The sequence below is a fragment of the Lissotriton vulgaris genome, chromosome 7 (assembly GCF_964263255.1).
Source record: "Lissotriton vulgaris chromosome 7, aLisVul1.2, whole genome shotgun sequence".
Lineage (NCBI taxonomy): Eukaryota > Metazoa > Chordata > Amphibia > Caudata > Salamandridae > Lissotriton > Lissotriton vulgaris.
In genome coordinates, this window is record NC_141695.1 from 370,627,337 (window position 1) to 370,644,175 (window position 16,839).

General features: G+C 44.9%; 1 protein-coding gene across 5 annotated transcripts in view; it reads right to left on the bottom strand.

Annotated features, from left to right (window-relative positions):
- KMT5C (lysine methyltransferase 5C) overlaps positions 1 to 16,839 on the bottom strand; it is a 207,753-nt gene that overhangs the window by 60,302 nt on the left and 130,612 nt on the right. For all 5 annotated transcript variants that reach the window (XM_086930292.1, XM_086930290.1, XM_086930294.1 and 2 more), the window contains one exon: positions 15,023 to 15,171. In XM_086930292.1, the coding sequence (XP_086786418.1) occupies positions 15,023 to 15,171 (149 nt within the window). The remainder of the gene's footprint in view (positions 1 to 15,022; positions 15,172 to 16,839) is intronic.

The window sequence follows — 16,839 nt, forward strand, 5'->3', positions numbered from 1 at the left end:
GTGACTGTCCAAATGTATCCAAAAGGAAGTCCTCTTCTGCTGCATCTGAGTGCATTGTGAAGCCATGATAGATGGCAGGCCTATTAATTAACTGTCCAAATTCAATAATATCGTCTGGGGGAGATGGTTTTGAGGAGTAGGTGTGGGGGCTTGGGACATCTGGTATATCTGTTGGGATAGGGTACTCCCAATCATCTGGGTCAGTTGGATACGTGAAAGGGTCATTTGGGTCACCCCAACCCCTAGGTCGTCATCATCCTCTGGGGTGTATGAGGTGGAGAAGTTTCAGGCTGAGGTGGTGTAATGGATTTAGGGCGAGGAAGTGAGTTAGAAGGAATTATAGGAGAAGAAGGAGCCTTAGGTGATATGGCAGAGTCCTTCTTCACAGGCACTGGAGGAGCAGGTGTTGTGTCTGACTTCCTCTTCTTACATGGCACAGCTGTGACATGTCCGGTTTCTGGATTAATATAAATCTGTTTCAGTTTAGGATCGACAGGATCCGGATGAAAAAGTTACTCTTCCTCTGGAACCTTTTTCGGCACCGATTATTTCGGTTCAGAGCGGGGCTGGTGTTGACTTTTATTGTCCTTGGCCTTAGGAGTTGTGGTAGAGTCCTTAAGCTTAGCTTTTGGTTCCGAGGCTCTTGGTTTCGGAGCCGAAGCGGGATCTGTAGGCTTGGAAACGTTCAAAGCCGGGTTATCCATGGGCCTTGAGGTTTTCGGCACCGATTTGTCTTTTGAGGTGGAAGGTGTCGGAACCGATTTCCGAGCCGAAGGTGCCGGTGGGATTGGTACATGCTGTTTGCCCGGTCCTGAGCTACCAGAAGGCTTTTCTTTTTTCTTCGGAGCCGGGCCTGGAGGCAGGGCTTCTGAAGTGTGTTTACGGTTGCAACTGGGGCCAGCAGGCGAAGTCTTGACCATTGCCTTCGGTTTTGGTGGTCGGGTTGGGGTAGGGGCAGTAGTACTCACTCGTTGACCAGGAGTGATGGGGTCGTCCGAGTCTTCTGCCTCTGAGACGATTTGGAGATCTTGGGAATCTTCTTCTGGGACATTTGGGCCTTCGTCGAAGATGTCCACTGGCTCCGGAGCTGATCTCTGCGCCATGATGTGTCATCGAGTCCTTCGATCTCAAATGGTCTTCGATCGAAAAGATGCGCAGGCTCGACAGCTGGACTCGTCGTGTTTAGGAGATAGGCACAGGTTGCAGACCTTGTGATGGTCACTGTGTGGGAATTTTGCTTCACACTTGGGGCATTTCTTGAATGGCGTCCTTTCCATGAGCTGAAGGCCTCACGGCGTGGATAGGCCCAATGGCCCATGTCGACGACCGGAATCGAGAGGATGAAAGTTGCGTCGAAGATGAAGATGTTCGAAGTCAATCCGAAGAGTTCGTGGAAGTTTTTCGAGAAAGTAGTTTGAAATCGAGATTTCGAACCGGAGCGCAAAAGTTGCATCCGAACCCAATGGTGGAAATAAAACAATCTAAGGATGGAGTTGATGCCCATGTGCACTATCGTCCAAGGGAGGAGTCACCTATTTTGTGACTACAAAGACTTCTTCCAAGACAACAACAATGTGCAAGCATCCGGGCCCAAAACCGGATGGCGATCTAATGCTAAGTGTGAGATCTGCAGCTCATATGCCTCGAACACATTGTTCGAAAGACATAAAACTACGTTGTACATTTCCAATGGTTTTTTCAGGGACACATTGGCTCCTGAAAGCCGTGACTTGACTGCATTCAGAGCTCTCGGCAATGAAATATGATATACTCGATTGCCTACGGGATAGAAGAGCCCAGAAGTGTTTGCGGCACGCATTGTGTCGATCTTACATGAAATTGATCCAATTACTTTTCATACGTTGATGATATACTTGACGGATGATGAACAGAATACGCATCTTAAGCGTGTTGATCGCATTATCACACATTTTGCGACGTCAGGTTTCAAATTCAATTTAGTGAAGTCACATATTGCCTTTTTGGCAGTCCTTTTTCTTGATTAGGAGTTCAATAACAAAAGTCGGGGGATAGCCCCCCACTTTTTGGAGAAATATGCTCATTTGCAACCTCCATTTACCGTAACAAAATAGCAATCGTTGATGGGTTTCTTGACTTTCGGCAGGACTTCGATTCCTGATTATGCAGAGCATAACAAATCGCTATATGCATTGATACAAACTTCTTTTTCCTCTTCCAAATGGCTTCCAGAACATACCGCAGTACTTAGGTTCTTGCAGTCTGATCTGCTTGTGACTCAATTCTTATTAACTAGAGAGAATACCACTTATTTAGTCATAAGGATTGTACCATGTGAGTTAGGATTCACCTACGTGAATTTTACTGAAGGGGACACAGTTCCCATAGCTTACAAATCCCATTTGTATACTTTTGCTGAAGTGCGCTTTCTTCGAGAGAGAAAAAATCTTAACAGCAGTACAGATGGCTATTCTGGAGGAATGCTCTCTGGCACTACTGCTATGAGCTCCAAAACAAAAAACAATTCTAAATCCTTCCTTTCTATTCCTCCACTATCGTTTTCAATCGAAATAAAAGACCAACATGTCCACCAGTCACATTAATTTTATATTTCACTACACTAACTCATGACTAATCCGTTATGGGGTCTGGAGTAGAGTGCTACTCGCCGGAAAAAACACTTAAAACCCCCAGCTCCCTCAATCAGGGTAGCAAGCGCTATATAAATGCAAACCTTTTTTCCCTTCTCTTTGCCCCCACTATCCTTGTCAATCCAAATAATCTGACTAACATTTCCACCACTCAAATTACTTTCATATTATCACTAAACTAATTCACTACTAATCCTTTATAGGTTCTGAAGTATTGTGCTTCACACAGATAAAGAGCTTCTACACCCCATCAGGGGTAGAAAGCGTTATATAAATGCAAACCTTTTTCACTCTTCTATCCCTCCACTATCCTTCACAATACCAAAAACTGACTAACATATCCACCACTCAAATGACTTTCATATTTTCACTATACTAATTCACAACTAATCCTTAATTGGTTTCGGAATAGCGTGCTACTCACAGAAAAAGCTCGTTGATGCCTCGTCAGGAGGTAGTAACGCTATATTAATGCAATTGCAATACAATTTCAGTACAAAGTATTTGTATGACTTATTTAAGGCCTAAACTCATCACTGATGGAGGAGGCACTTTTATTTCAAGGCTAAACCAATGCTCGTTTAATGAGGTGACTGGGCTACTAAAGTGCATAGTTGTTACATTGTTTCTGAATGACATTTATGTTATAGAAAAGTTATTGTGAGTTGTCCAGCCCGATGGGGAATGATTCAAGCATGTGCATCTATGAAAGATAGAATGCTGGAGAACGTCCCAGACTTGTCAAAAACAAGATCTGTGAAATATTTTCCAAACTCCTAGAGAGGAAGCGATTTTGGAACCAAAGAATACTTCTGAGACAAAAATTTAAGCACAGCTATGCTCCATATTTTTTAATTGGTCTGTCACGCACTGAATCATCTCCCACTCTGGTGCACCGGATGGACTCCGCTTAATGTATCTACCCTTCACCGTTGGCCCAAGTCCTACCACTGCGGGCTGCATACCGTGCCAATAGTAGAGGCCATGGGAGAAATGGCTCCAACATCAGAACATGATTTTCCCGACATTTCTTCTGATCAAACAGCATTTGTTGGAGGAAGACCGAGGCTCTTTCTTCCTCAATAGGATGAAGGAAAATGCTGCTTACCAGTATGCATCTATTTTTGGCATGTAGGGCTGCTGACATTCATATCTTAGCATAGATCGCCGCCTAGTGTTGGGTCCGGATGTTTGCACCTTGTTGTCTTGGAAGAGTCTTCGAAGTATCACGAGATAGGGGACTCCTCCCCTGGACTACAGTGCGCATGGCATCTTCTCCATCTTCAGATTGTTTTTCGCCAGTGTGGCAAAGATGGAATATATTAAGGTAGGAGATGACCATGAAAATGTATGTAAGGAAGATAACCATGCAGCTGTGACAGGCACTGGGGAGGAGGGTGGGTATATGAATGTCAGCAGCCCTACATGCCAAGAACAGTTGCATACTGGTAAGTAGCATTTTCCATTCGAGGCATGTGGGCTGCTGAATTCATATCTTAGCATAGACTTAGCGGATTTGTATCCTTACTTAGAGACTCCCCCCCCCCCCCCCTGATTGAGACTCTTTAGACGCCCTGGCCTCTGGCCTAAATTGTTGGCTTGATTCAGCCTGCGACACCGTAGCCCCTTTCAAACAGATCAGACTCAAACGTCCTCACGACGCACAAAGATGGTTTTCTGAGGAACTGAAAGGCAAGAAGCTTAGACTTAGACAGGCTGAGCAGTGTTGGTGCCGAGATTACACCGGCTTGCGGAAGACTGAGAGACGCCCCGGTTATCGCTGTGATTGAAGCTCACACAAGCCAGCGGCTTTGAATTGGTGATTCAGTTCCTCACTTATACAATCGGAACGGGACTTGGAGCAACCTTCCACGTCCCCAGAGCCTTCACATTTAAAAGCGCCTTGTCAAGATGGTTCCCTTATTTTGAACGCAGCCCCCTTGGATTCATCAACACCTGACACAGTAAATCCCCGTGCCCTAATACTGAATACACTCAGATTTTTTGGTCCTGATGAGAATCGGACAAAGGGTCCGATTCGAAACGCGTCGACCTTGTGTACCTTCTGTTGCTTGGGTTTTGTGGTCAGAAAGGAATTGTATATATTTTGTTTGTTATACAATCGTTGTGATATTGAGTATCCTTCAATACTTTTAAAGCTACTTGTGATTTGCTTTCAACTTGGTTTGTCTGACCTCATTTACTTTCTTGTTTGGTTTATCTCACATGCACAATGTTGAGTATGATATGTATGGAATGTGAGTGTGAATGTGGAACGACTGATGTATGAAAGATTGTGTTCACCACACGGACTGCTTGTCCTACTGTAAATTATTCTGCCTATCTTCTGTTGGTGTTTGTTTTCTATATATATACATGTAAAAAGCATTTTTCTATTGTTTGTCAGTATGTACAAAAAATAAGATATTTCAAATATACATAAATAAATACAATTGATTTATTTCAAAAGCCGACTAGCAATTGAGTCATTGTTAGTTTGGGTTCCGAATGAGCGGTCTTTTGTGAAATCAGTCACAGTATTTGCACCTTTTTTGTTTATTCTATTTATGCTGATAAAAAGTCGGCATTTACGACTCAGCTCAAAGAGTATAAACTAGCCATCCTGCAAGCAAAAACTGTCTATTTATCAAAGAAGATTGTTGATTCAGCTTCTAAAGCCAAAGACATCTTCTCTATTGTCGAGGAGTTATCACATCCAGATAGGGTCACCATTAGACCCCTCCCTTCCCAGGAGCTCTGTGATTCCCTCAATCAGTTTTTCATTGAAAAAATTAGATTAGAAAAATTAAAAATAGCATCTGCCTCCCTGCCACCCCTGATCCTCTCACTCCTTGTGTCACCCTTGGTACCCCCAATTGATCACTCAGATTCCCCTGATCGCAGAAGTTGAGTTTTTGACCCTTCTGAATAAAGTGGCTTCTGGCTCCTCCACAGACTGCTGTCCCCCTCATGTTTTGCGTGAGGCTTTCTCTGCCTGCCCTTCCCCCCCTTTGACACTCCTGAATAATTCCCTTAAACTGGGCTTGGTCCCCAGCTCTTTCAAAGTTGCCGACGTGGTACCTATCCTCAAAAAACCCAACGCAGATCCTTCAGTTATGAGTAACTTTCGCCCTATTTCTTTACTCCCCAACCTTAGTAAAGTCCTTGAGTCCCATGTCACCAACTCCCTGAGCCTCTTTATCGGGCGCTCGCAGTTCCTCGATTCCCAACAGGCGGGCTTTAGACCCGCCCACTCCACTGAGTCGGTCATCCTCTCAGTGATGGAGGAGCTGCGGACGGGAGCAGACTCTAACATCAGTCAGGCCTTGGTACTCCTGGATTTGTCGGCATCCTTTGACACGGTCGACCATAAGATTCTGATCGACCGTGTCAGGGAGGCCGGCATCCAGGGATCGGCCCTAAACTGGGTCTGTTCCTTTTTGAGCAACTGTTACCAGGCTGTCAGTCTCTCCAAGTTCTCAGCGGAGAAAGTTGGGATGACATGTGGTGTCCCACAGGGCTCTTCTCTTTCCCCTCTCCTTTTTAATTTATACCTGACCCCTCTTAATAAGTCTTTACGAAACAGCAAGGTCACCGCATTCAATTATGCGGATGACATTCAGCTGATTTTTTATATTAACTCCTCAGAACAATCTGTTTATAATTTTCAGTCTACCTTATGTCACATCAGTGACTGGATGGGGGCAAACCACCTCAAACTTAACCCCGATAAGACCGAGCTGGTTCTTATCGGGGGTGCCTCTAACCCCTGGAGGCCTCACTTTTGGCCAACAAGTTTGGGCCTTCCCCCCCCCCCCCCCCCCATCCCCACCAACTCAGCAAAAAGTCTTGGGGTGATAATCAGTAACGATCTTTCGATGAAGCCCCAGATCAATACTGTAGTTTCTACTCCTGCCTTGGAAATGGGATTACCCTTATGTTGTGGTGAAAAAGCTACAAATAGTTGCTTTGTCTTTTTGAATGATTTTGTTCTGTCAACGTAATATAACAGAGCTCTTTTAACGTCTAGTGTGTGTAGAGCTCTTTTAGCCACGGATTGAGGGTTTTGAAAGAAAACTGGCAATTCTATGAACTGATTGATGTGGAAAGTGGATATAACTTTTGGCATAAATTTAGGGTTTGTACATAGCACTACTTTATTGTGGTGTTTTTGCATGAAAGGTTCCTGAATGGTTAGTGCCTATTATTATTATTATTATTAAGCCATTTGTTAAGCGTCTGGTTACACAGAAAACAGTGTGTCCCCGCGCTGAAAGCTGCTAAGATTTCCAAAGACAGATGGCAAGAAAGCCATTTGAGGGAGGAATTACATCATGGGAAACAGATATGTCTTAAGTTTACTTCTAAATCTCGTTTCCGAGGGTTCCATACGAAGATGTAATGGAAGTCCATTCCATAGTTTAGGGGCCAAGTAACTGAATGAGCGACCGCCCATTCTGGCCCTTTTGACTCGAGGAAGTTTGAACACCATCGTCCCGGAAGATCTTAGATTCCGGGTAGAACGATGTATAATAAGGAGATTTTTAAGATAATCTGGACCTTTTCCTTGAGCAATACGATGTACAAAACAAAGGACTTTGAACTTGATTCGTTCCCTAACTGGGAGCCAATGAAGCTTTGCCAGCGCGGTCTTCCCGGAGGCTCTTCGAGGCAGCCCAAGCACAAGGCGTGCGGCAGCGTTCTGGACGCATTGAAGCTGGTGAAGGCCTTTCACACTCAAGCCTGCTAGCAGGACATTTCCATAATCAAGGTGAGGGGTCACCAGAGCATGGACAATAGTCTTCCTGGCGCTTATGGGAAGAAGATCCAAAATCTTCCGAAGGACCCTTAGTACGCTGAGACACCTTCCTGTCACCTTGCTGACGTGTGACTTTGAAGAAAGATCCGAATCAAGCATAACGCCAAGATTTCTTACCGAATCCACAGGAGTGGGCGGGCTACCCAATTCCGTGGGCCACCACCTATGAGACCAGGCGGATACTGCTTTCCCCACCACTAACAATTCTGTTTTATCGCCATTAAGGCGTAAGCAGTTATTGTTCATCCATGATGTTACTGATGATAAGCAGTTGGAGAAGTTGGTGGCCTCATCACTGTGGTCGGGCGAAAGCTTGAGTATTAGTTGGGTGTCATCAGCGTAACTAACAATGGTCACCCCAAATGCTTCCACCACGTGAGCCAGGGATTCCATATAGATGTTGAACAAAGTAGGGCTCAAGCTTGAGCCCTGAGGAACCCCATGGCTTACCTTCCTAATGGATGACCTAAAGGGTGAGCAGTGAATTTGGAAACTCCTATTGGCCAGAAAGGAACGTATCCACTCTAGTGCTGATCCTTCCACCCCCATCTCAGAGAGTCGAGACAGCAGCGTTGTGTGCAGCACGGTGTCAAACGCTGCACTTAGATCTAATAATACCAACGCTGCTGTCTCTCCCTCATCTACTAGCTTTCTGAGGCACTCAGAGGAATAAAGAACGGCCGATTCCGTGGAGTAGCCGGGTCTGAATCCTGACTGTGATGGATGGAGGAGGTCTTCTTTCTCCAGGTATGCCATAAGCTGCTTATTCACAACCTTCTCTACAACTTTAGAGCAGAAAGGAAGGAGGGAAATGGGACGGAGATTTGAAAGTTGAGAGATGTGTATGTTAGGTTTCTTTTTAAGAGGGATCACCTGAGCAGTTTTCCATGCTTCAGGTACCAAACATTCCTGAAAGGACAATGTCACCATATGGCTAATATGGTCGATTAGCATACTTTCCATCACTTCTTTACAGCGTGCCGGGGGGCATACATCGTTAGGTGAGCCAGATTGTATGCTATTGATAATAGCTAGAAGGTCATGTCTTTCAGGTGTTTTGAAGCATGTGAGATGAGGTTTCGCGATGGAACAAGAACTGTCTCTCATGCTTCTTTGATGGCCTAAGGTGTCAATTCTAGGTGTAAAAGTGGCATGGATTTTATCAACTTTTTCTAAAAAGAAATCCGCAACAGAATCACATATCTCATTAGAAAATGTGTCTTGGGCTTCCAGTCTAGTAGGAACAGTAAGGTCCTTCTAAATGACGAAAAGTTCTTTAGTGGGGTTGTTTGCCAACTCAATCCTATTTTTAAGATGAGTACTTTTCTCAGATCTGACAAGTTTTTGATATTTTTTTAATTCCAATTTATAAAGAGCTTTATGTTCTGGATCATAGTTTTTTCTCCAGCTCCGTTCCATGGCCTTACATTTGGTTTTAGCTAATTTCAGTTTTTCTGAGAACTATGGTGCGGTTTTAGAGTGCCTTGCCGGCGGTTTGGTAGTCCAGGGTGCTACTGTATCCAAGGCATCGGACATCCAGTTTTCATAATTGTTCCACATCTCTTGCAAGGTATCACCTAAAGGTAGAGGGTTTTCCGATAGGGCATTACTGAACATTTCTGGGGTAAATTTTTTCCATTCCCTGCGTTTCTGAGGATGGGATATCCTAGGTCTAGTTTCTAGGGGCACATTCATAATTTCGAACGGGACGATGCTATGGTCCGACCATGTCAATTCAATTGGGGGTAGGACTCTAATATCCTCCCAGTTGGCAAAAATAGGGTCCAAAAGATGGCCAAGTTGATGCGTGGGGGCTGTGGATAGTAAATTAACCCCCAGGGATTTTAGTGCAGTAACCACCTCTTGCGCCTCTCTACATGTAATATCATCGAAGTGAATGTTTAAATCACCCAGGATAAGAAACTTTTTATATCTTAGCACTGAATGAGTTATTAGTTCCAGAAATTGGTTCTCAAAATTGGCAACATTTCCTGGCAGGCGGTATATCAGTAGTCCGTTGATGATATTCTTAGGCCCAACTCTTATAGTGAAGCAGCCACTCTCACTATTAACTAATGCGGTCTTAACTAAGGTGCATACCAAATATGATTTGTAGATAAGGGCTAGCCCCCCTCCACGTTGTTTTTCTCTATCCAGCCTAAGTAGACTGTAACCAGGGGGAATGGCTTCGAGAGCATCTGGAGATGAAACATCATCCATCCATGTCTCTGTGAGAAACATTGCATCCGGACGTGTATCTTTAAGCAACTCATAAATCTCAGTTTTGTGCTTAACCATAGATCTACAGTTTAACAGCCTATAACTCACTCACTCGCCCGAGGGAGGTAATAGCAATTAAAAATGCCACCTTCCATGTTAAGAACTGTAGTTCACATGAATGAAGTGAATCGAAAGGGGGTCCCAAGAGTATGGTAGGTACTATATTTAAGTTCAAGACTGGAGAAGGTGGAGGCTTTGGAGGGATAATTCTTTTAAGTCCCACCATAAAAGCTTTGATAGGTGGGATTCTGAATAGGGACAAATGTTGTCAGTTTTGAAGATATGCTGCTATAGCAGCAAGGTGTAGCCTTATGGAGGAGTATGCTAGGTTACTTCTCTGAAGATGTAGGAGGTAATAGATTAAATTTTGGATGGAGGCATCTAAAGGATTGATTTGGTTATTATTACAATAAATTACAATTTTTTTCCATTTAGCTGCGTAGCATGCTCCGGTAGTGGGCCGCCTTACTTCTTTGATAATGTTCATACAGTCTGGAGGCAAGTTAAGATATCCAAACTCTAAGACCTCAGGAGCCAGATCGCTAGGTTCATCTGATTGGGATCTGGGTGCCTGATTCCTCCATGTTTCTGTGTTAGCAGTTGCGGCGAGAGGCGCAGTTTTTGGTGAAGAACCACTGAGAGTTCTAGGAGCGTCGTGTACCATGGCTGTCTTGCCCATGTGGGAGCAACCAGGATCATTGTGAGTGACTGTTGCCTTAGTTTGCGTGTCACTAATGGAATCATTGGGGTTGGTGGAAAAGCGTACGCAAATCTGCCTGACCAGTTCATCCATGTCGCATTGCCTTGTGACAACGGGTGTGGGAACTAGGCGGCGAAGGACGGGCATTTTGAGTTTTCGTTTGTGGCAAACAGATCTATCTCTGGATGTCCCCACTTTTGGAAGAATGGTTGGAGAACTGGAGTATAAATCTCCCATTCGTGGACTTGCTGACTGTGTCGACTCAGTAGGTCTGCTATCTGGTTGACTATTTCTGGGAAGTTTTCTGCCAGGAGATAAATGTTTTGTGGATTTGCCCACTTCTATATGCTCTGTGCTAGGTGAGATAGTTGCAGAGAGTGTGTCCCCCTCTTGTTTTTGGATGTAGTACATGGCTGTCATGTTGTCCGTCTGGATTAACACAGCCTTGTTGCGCAAGTATTTCTGAAAGGCTCATTACTAGGAATACTGCTAGCAACTCCAAGTGGTTATATGTAGTGTCTTGTTTGGCTGTCCAGAGACCATGGGATGTATATTGAAGGAGATGGGCTCCCCAGCCTGTCAGTGATGCGTCTGCTGTTAATACTACCTGTGGAACTGGCTCATGGAATAGTCGCCCCTTGGAAAGGTTTTGCGGGTTCCACCACAGCAGAGAGCGGTAAGTGCGACTGTCTACCAACACTGGGTCTTTTAGATGTCCTTGAGCTTGGTTCCACTGGCGTGCTAGGCATTCCTGTAAGGGATGCATTTGAAGCAGAGTATGAGGGACGATGAATATGCAGGAGGCCATCATGCCTATAAGCTGCATGAACACTCGAGCTGGCAGGGAGTGTTGTGGCTGAAATTTTTGAATGAGATTGTATGTTGGCTATCCTGGCTGGATTTGGATATGCCTTTGCTACGGAGGTGTCTATTGTTGTTCCCAGATATTGCTGTATGTGGGAGGGTTGCAGATGTGATTTTGGGTAATTTATGGAAAATCCTAAACTGTGCAGTAGATGGATTGTTGTGAGGTATGGCTGGCTCACTGTGCTTGTGAGTTGACTTTTATGAACCAATCATCGAGATAGGGGAACACATGGATGTGTTGCCTCCTGAGGTGTGCTGCTACTTTTGCTAGGCATTTTGTAAAAGCCCTTGGTGCTTTAGTTACCCCGAAGGGGAGAACTTTGAATTGATAGTGCTGATCCTCTATTGCGAACCTGCGGTATCTCCTGTGAGCTGGATGTATGGGGATGTGAAAGTACGCTTTTAGGCGATGCTTTGACCGGAGCCTTTTGTGGAGGTGGAGGCGGGGTAGGGGCTTTGGTACTCACGGTTTGACCCGGTGTGCTCTGGTCATCGGAGTCAGACTGGTCCTCTATGGTGACTATCTCCAGATCGGAGTCCACCGCCTCGGAGAGTTCATGTTCGTCCTCGAAAATGTTTTACGGGTGTGGTGCCTGGCGCTGCATTTCTTGTTGAGCAGCTTGTCGGTTCCGGATAGTTTTCTTTGACTGGAACAGAGCACAAGCTGGACATTGTTCTTCGTTGTGCTTCGGAGATAGGCACCTATTGCATACTTTATGCGTATCACTATGTGGAAATTTGGATACACACTGTGGGCATCTTTTAAACGGGGTCCTTTTGACCAGCAGGAGGACCACGTGGTGTCGAAAAGGCCCAACGGCCCACGTCGACTACAGGAGCGAAGTGGAAAGTGTTGTTGAGTCGAGGGATACCGAGGGGAAACAATACCGTCGAATGTAGAAGGCTTTTGGCTTTGGAAAGTTGGAAAACTTCTGTCCCGAAGTTGGAGCTGTCAAAGTGCATCTGAACCCAATGGCGAAAAAAACAATCTGAAGATGGAGAAGATGCCCATGTGCACTGTAGTCCAGGGGAAGAGTCACCCATCTCGTGATACTTCGAAGACTCTTCCAAGACAACAAGGTGCAAACATCTGGACCCAACAATAGGCGGCGATCTATGCTGAGATATGAATTTAGCAGCCCACGTGCCTCGAACATAACATTATGAAATAAGTGTTCAGTGGTATAGCAGTGGTCCAGCCTAGAGTTCAAAACCACAACACCAAACATACCACCATGCCCCAATGTTCTAAGTCACAACCATCTACAACTGATAAAGGAGGAAGTTCACTGAGCTGGTAGGCCCACACTATTATAGCAAATGTGTCTACTCCCTGCATGACACCCCATGGGGTTGACCCTAGAGCATATGAAGGGGGGGAGGTGGGAACCCTCAGTGTGATCTTTGTCCTAGGGCCTGTGCTTTGGTATACCATGTGCTCCTTTTCCTCAAGCTCCAGCTCTGTTTGAATCGGGAGAAAACATCTGAATGCTCTGCTTACCTTCTCACTGCATGCAGGATGGATTTGCCTCTTACCCTTCAGCGTGAAAAATATCATGTAGAACAGACAGATCCAGCATCTTGGGAGACTCCCTTTTGAGCAGTTTATGGTGTGCCCAGTGGTGCTCACTTTGGGGCAAGAAAGTCTCTGCACAAAACGCTTTGGGGTGCATTATATTACATGTGTGGACATATCTGAATGAGCAGATATTGAACGTTCCAGCACAAGTTCATTACTGCAAGTACAAGTGAATAGGAAAGCAGTTTTTAATACATGTGCTGGACATTGGTCAAAAATGAGTTCTCCACCCACATGATGACTTCACTGAAACTAGAGATGTTGGGTATTAAACGTCTTGTATTCATAAGCTCACACTGATCCCAGTGTTCAACTTATTAATACATGAACCCAGAGGGCCCCTTAGAGGTTACCATGAAAACCTACAAGGTACTGGTGTGCTGACTGACTGTTTCACGCCAGCCTCCCACCAGAGACAAGCTTCTGACCCCCAGAGCAAGGGTCTTTGCTCTCAAGAGGTCATAACCGAAGGTTGCTCGGGCGGAGCGTGATTATACCTCCTCCCACAGGATGACCTGCAGATTACATTCCAAGGCAAGAGAGCTTCAATTAGCCCACTGCCTTTGGTATGTGAATCTGGCTTCCCTCAGGGGAGAGGAAGCCGATCTTCTTTGTCCAGAGCCCCTTGGCACCTGAACAGGTGGGATAATTAGATGGTCAAATAGGCATATCCACTCTCAGGCTAGTACCACCCCCAAGGTGGGCTACCTGCAGTGGACACGACTTTTCAGAGTTGGTCATCTTGGTAGTGGCAAACTTAGGAACTAACGGGTGAATAGCTGCGCTTTATAAGCCCCCGATTGATTGCTGCCAACTTCCCACAGGAAGTGGTCATATACGTAGCGTAGTGACCCCAGGGGTAAGTTGCCCACTGGCTACTACCCTACACTCCCCTAATAACCCTAAATTCAGTACTTAGGGGAGCACCAGGCCACAGAAAATGAGACCCTGTCGACCTGAAAGAAGAAGACTGACGTAAAGAGTCGCAAAAGCAACAACAGAAGAACCAGAAACTGAGTTGGCGCCAACCCTGCCGGCCGGCCTGCTGACTTCGACAATTGGACCAAAAGACAACTTGTCCTGCAACTGCTGTGTCTCCAAAGCCTGGGAGGCCTGCCAGCACTTTTCTCGGGGAACCAAGAACTCCTGTGGAACAGCAGAACTTCTCCCCCGCATCCGGCAGGTACCAAATACCGCAAAAACCTGATGCCGGAAAGCATAATATACTTGGCTCAATCTGTAAATGCTCTACAGCCCCTTTCAAGTGCACTTTTTTAAAGAAAGGCATGTGATTTTCGCATAATTGTTTGCTTCCGATTGTGATTTTGTGGTATTTTTTAAATTATTAACAATCTGTATTGAGAACATGAAACACCTATTGATTTGAAGGCATTTTCCTCATTTTCTGGATAAACCTCAGATATTTTTGATCATTTACAGCACTACCACATATATACAGAGATGCAAAACAACAATGCATGAAGATCTTTGTAGTTTGAGGATATCTTGCCTGAATTATCCTCCTTAACATCTTGTTCTTGTATGTTTATTTTCTTTTTTATGAGTACGCCAAGAAGAGATTACATAGCAGCCATTGACAAAAGTACTTCTAAGATCTGCCAGTAATGTCATGTAACCCAGTAAAGAGACTGGCTTGATAGCCACTTTTGTAAAGTGCTTCTCTTACATCACCCAGAATTAATGTTTCTCCCAGTGGCCCACTGTATAACATTCGAAAGATCTTGCACCATGTTCCAGTGAGCTTGAGGGTAGTGCCCTAAACAAGAGTTTCAAGAAAATACACCCTGCTAAACTCACATCCACAATCTTAAACCAAACAATGAAATAACTGATTACCCATTCCCAGTTCAACCGGACGTGAGATGGTGAGAAGCATTAAAATATTGGGCACACCATTCTGGAACTCCATGGACAAAGACTGGAGGGGTCAACCAGCTTACTACCGTTCAGACGTTCCTTCAAAAGATGGCCATAAATAGAACTTGGCCTTCCAGCAAACCAAACAAGGACCACTTCCCACTGTCCACAAAGTGATGTGTCGAGGCCCCCCAACAAGAAGCACACTCTGAACCCTAGGTAAACCATGTAAACTGCAGGGTGCACAGTGCGGAAAGGTGGACACTTACTTGGTGTGTGCCCTCGGTGGCCATGTGGGCTGAGTTTACAATTCTGCTCCTCCAGCCTGAGGAGCCGTCTATCAGTCTCTCTGAGCTGGTACTTTTCTATTGAGGTAGATGTGTCCTTGTTCCTGAGACGGAAAGCTCCATTTCCCTTCCTGAAAAATACACAAGAAAAGTCATGAAAGGCATTGAAGAGAGACCATGCTGGCAAATCTAAGTGAGAAGATCAAAGGTGTATGCTTTTATCAAAAATTCTTCCTCATGATTATCCTCTCAGAATCCATAACCAGTAGAAAATCTCAGCAAATGGGCAGGAGCCAAGAAAACATTTTGCAATACATTTTTTTAATTTTTAGGCTGAATTATTACCTACTGGCGGTCGCCAGTAGGTAGTTATAGTTAGGATTTTTTTCAATGTTAAATCTCAAAATTCTATTTGGAATAACTTTGGCACCGGTTGACGAATCTGCCTGAAAATTTCCTGAAAATGGCCTCATCGAGATGCGGTTCTTCCTTGAAAGTTTGGGGGGGATACCTCAAGCGGGGGCCGAGATAAAAGGGGGGTCCCAAAACGCGTTTTCCCCATGTTAATTTCCATAGGGCGGTCGATTTCACTTTTAGCCCGAATGGCTGAATGGATTTCCACCAAACTTGGCAAAATTGTAGGGACTGGTAGCCCGATGTGCCTTTGCTATGTCTCAAGATATGTGCTGCAGTGGATTTTGAGTAATTTAGGTTCCAAAAAATATATATATCTATAGGCGCTCTCCGGTGCGCGCACCGGAGTGCGTTCCCGGCGCGACACGCGACTTGCACGCAGAAAGCTGATTGGCTCTCAGTTGTCTGTAAACATTCTAAACAGTCCGGAGCGGCCGCCATCTTGTGTCTCGGTAGGATCGAGACACGAGAGGTGGCCAAAACAAAGGGGGAAATGACCATAAGGGGGCAGGGTAGACCCCCCCTTGACCCCCTAGGTTTGATGTGGGGGCTATAAAAGGGCCCCGCGGGGCATTTAAAATATTTTTTTTCTTTTTTCGTTTTGCGCGGGGGAAGCGCCCGGTACGCGCACCAGGTAGCGCACCGGGGAGCGTAAATTGAGGGAAAAAGATGACAGTTTATAAAAAAAAAAAGCCTTTATTTAGAAATTGGAGGTAGTTCTAAAAAGAACTTTTTTTTTTCTTCTTTTTGTTATTTTATATTTTTTTTGTGTTTTTTGAACTTTTTGAACTTTTTTTGGCTTTTTAAAACAATTTTATAATTTTTTTGGATTTTTGTCAAGGGAAAAACAAAAAACAGGGATTCCAAAACGGCTCAACAGGAGCAAAAAAATGTGAAAATTTAGGGACTGTCAGGGCAGCGGTGTTGCTGTTTCTTTTGGGCAATGAGTTCAACACTCTGCTCCCCATAGCAGAGCAGTTCGTCACACTCCGTGCACAGAAATTTGATGCCTGCAAACTCTGGCTGTATGTTAGGGACCATTCTTCTACGGGATGGTCCCGAAGGTGTTGCTCCACCAGTGGAGGTGCTGCCGCCATCTGTGGGTAATTTCCGTGCCAGGTCTCTGACACTCTCCCTCGCAAAGTTGTTTGGGTGTCTTCTTTTGACATGCCTGATTAAATTGGCATTTCCAAAACTATATTTTTTCAGAGGATTGCCTCTGGATAAAGTACTACCACATATTTTGCAGGTTACTTTTGGAGCGTTGACTTTTTTTTCTCCTTCAGGGATGTTATAAAATTTCCAGATGAAATGGATTTTTTTCTTCTGCCTAGGAGGGTCCTCATCTACAAATGCCTCTGAATCACTGCTGGATGACTCTCTTG